The sequence below is a fragment of the Poecilia reticulata genome, linkage group LG23 (genome assembly GCF_000633615.1).
Source record: "Poecilia reticulata strain Guanapo linkage group LG23, Guppy_female_1.0+MT, whole genome shotgun sequence".
Lineage (NCBI taxonomy): Eukaryota > Metazoa > Chordata > Actinopteri > Cyprinodontiformes > Poeciliidae > Poecilia > Poecilia reticulata.
In genome coordinates, this window is record NC_024353.1 from 6,085,544 (window position 1) to 6,087,975 (window position 2,432).

At 38.7% G+C, this 2,432-nt stretch overlaps 1 protein-coding gene across 1 annotated transcript in view; it reads right to left on the bottom strand.

The window, feature by feature from the left end:
• Nucleotides 1-965: 965 nt before the first annotated feature.
• Nucleotides 966-2,432, bottom strand: part of LOC103459310 (N-acyl-phosphatidylethanolamine-hydrolyzing phospholipase D-like) — a 2,841-nt gene continuing 1,374 nt past the window's right edge. Inside the window, exons 3-7 of the mRNA XM_008400777.2 lie at nt 2,292-2,429; nt 2,089-2,192; nt 1,849-2,014; nt 1,443-1,591; nt 966-1,114 (exon numbers count right to left, since the gene is read on the bottom strand). Coding sequence (XP_008398999.1) covers nt 988-1,114; nt 1,443-1,591; nt 1,849-2,014; nt 2,089-2,192; nt 2,292-2,429 — 684 coding nt within the window. The 3' untranslated portion in view covers nt 966-987. The remainder of the gene's footprint in view (nt 1,115-1,442; nt 1,592-1,848; nt 2,015-2,088; nt 2,193-2,291; nt 2,430-2,432) is intronic.

A 2,432-nucleotide genomic window follows, 5' to 3' on the forward strand; every position in this document is an offset into this window, starting at 1 on the left:
AATGCTAGAAATTGGTCTTGGCTCAGAGGTGAGGAAGTCTAGACCAGGAACTTAAGAAAACTATATTTACATATTATTTAAAACTTAAAAATACTATCTTTCTATGGTAGATAAAATCTAGAAACAATATAGATTGGAAATTTTCCAGATAAAAATCTAGAAATTTTCTAATTATATATATCTAAAAAAAAAAAAAAAAATTCTAGATAAAACCTAGAAATTTTCTAGTTTATCTAGATATCACAAGATAAAAATCTAGATTAAAATCTAGAAAATTTCTAGATTTTTTTAAAAACTGGGAATAATCTAGATATCGCAAAAAACAAATCTAGAAGCAAACTAGATGAATGAAATTTTCTAGATTTTATCTAGAAAATTTCTAGATTATATACATCTAGAAAAAATTCTAGATAAAAGCCTAGAAATTTTCTAGTTTATCTAGATATCACAAGATAAAATCTAGATATATTCTAGATTAAAATCTCAAAATAATCTAGCGATATCTAGATAGTCTAGATATTGTATCTCATCTCCAGATAAAATCTCATCTAGAGATACATTTTCTCTAGATACTACGATATCTCATCTCGATTTTTTTTTAACAGTGGCAGAAATGGGCTTCCATACCCTTTAATAACTGACCAGTGTTTAGTATAAAATGCACTGTAATTTTAAGATATAAATCTATGATTTCATACTAAACACTGGTCAGTTATTAGAGGGTTCCCACATAGAATTGAAAGAAATAGTAATTTTAAGTCTTAAATAATGTCTAAATATTGTTTTCTTTCTCAGTGTCGTATGAGGTAGAACTGGTTATATAATTTAAGTCTAGACTTCCTCACTTCTGAGCCAAGACCCATTTCTACCATCCTAACAAATGGTTGACATTTAATTTACTCTAAATTGTGTTTACACTGTATAAAGGCAAGGCTGCTTCTATTTTAACTTAAGACGTTACATGTAGTGACTCCTGCTGACTCTTTTCTAACATCCTACCTCATAGGCGAGAGCGAAGGTCCCCCAGTGTACGGCTACAGACTGTTTGGCCTGAAGGTCCTGATGAATCTGAACAGCCTCTTCTGGATCCACATGCTGTCCCTTCATCACATCCCTGAAAACCCAACAGGAAATGAAAGAAGTCCTGCTTAATGCTCATTAAAATGATGAAACTGAACATTAAGATATTTTTGTCTACATGTGTATGAAAGAAGACCTTAAACAGAGTACCACTGGCTACACATTGGTATACTTAGCAAGTGTTGGCTTACGCTACTGCCCTAAAATATGAACTTGTAACAGAGGTTTCAGTGAATTTATCTGCTTCTGCACATATTAAATAACTTCATATGAAACACATAAGTATTCCCCAGAAGTGTGTTAAAACATGAARCTCTTTGTGCCTGATCTGCTGTGTGGGTGAGAGGTAAGTGCCTCTCTACCTGGGCAGGTACGCTCCAATTGGGATTGCTGCGAGGTCGAATGGCCCAAAGCGGCGTCCGATCTCCTGGAAGGACGGACAGTAGCCTGTGTCGCCGGCGAAGAAGAATCGATGGTTGGGACCCAAAACAGACCAGCTACTCCATAAAGACTGAAAAGATATAAATCGTTAAATGGCTACAATTCTGACAGTTTTTAGTGCAGCAGAAAATTAAAGATTTTCACAGAGAGAAGAAGTTTTGCCCTTTTTGTTTAATCTTTCGTCATTTAAAAATGTTGGGCTATCACACCGAATACATTTCTGCTCACTTGTCCAACGATAACATCGCAGCACTTAGATTATCAGTGCTGTTTATAAAACCAAACTGATAGCTGTCCCCACACACCACAACATTTACTATCAAGTACCCTGTTATCATCCCACGCTGTCCGTTTGCTCCAGTGCTGAGAGGGTGTGCAGACAAACGTGACGTTGTCGTGACCCGGGACGCAGTTTTCCTCCCACCAGTCCAGCTCCATCACGTTCTCACAGCCCATCTTGGCCAGCCAGTCCATCAAACCCAGGGGTACGAACCTGTTAAAACATGCATCATATTTCACAGGAACACTGGAAGGTTTGGGGGAGGAGGAACCATTTGGGACACATACCAGCGTAGCTCCCCTCCAAAGCGTGCATTAAGGCTGGCAACAGATCCAGCATCCAGATGATCGTAATGAGAGTGGCTGATGAGGACGGCGTCTATCCTCGGCAGCTGTTTGTAGGAGAGGAGAGAGCTGAATAAAGCCAGGTTTGATTCAAAGGATTCTGTCTGTTCACAARGTAAAAGCGAGAACATGAAAGATCTTCGAACCTGTTCCACTGTGCAGGGGGGTCCTCTGTATCGTTTGGGTCCCATGAACTGAAGAAATGATGCTCTCTGGCTGAAAATGGGGTCAGTCAGGATGTTGACCCCCTCCATTTCGACCAGAACTGTAGCGTGGCCCAGCCAGGT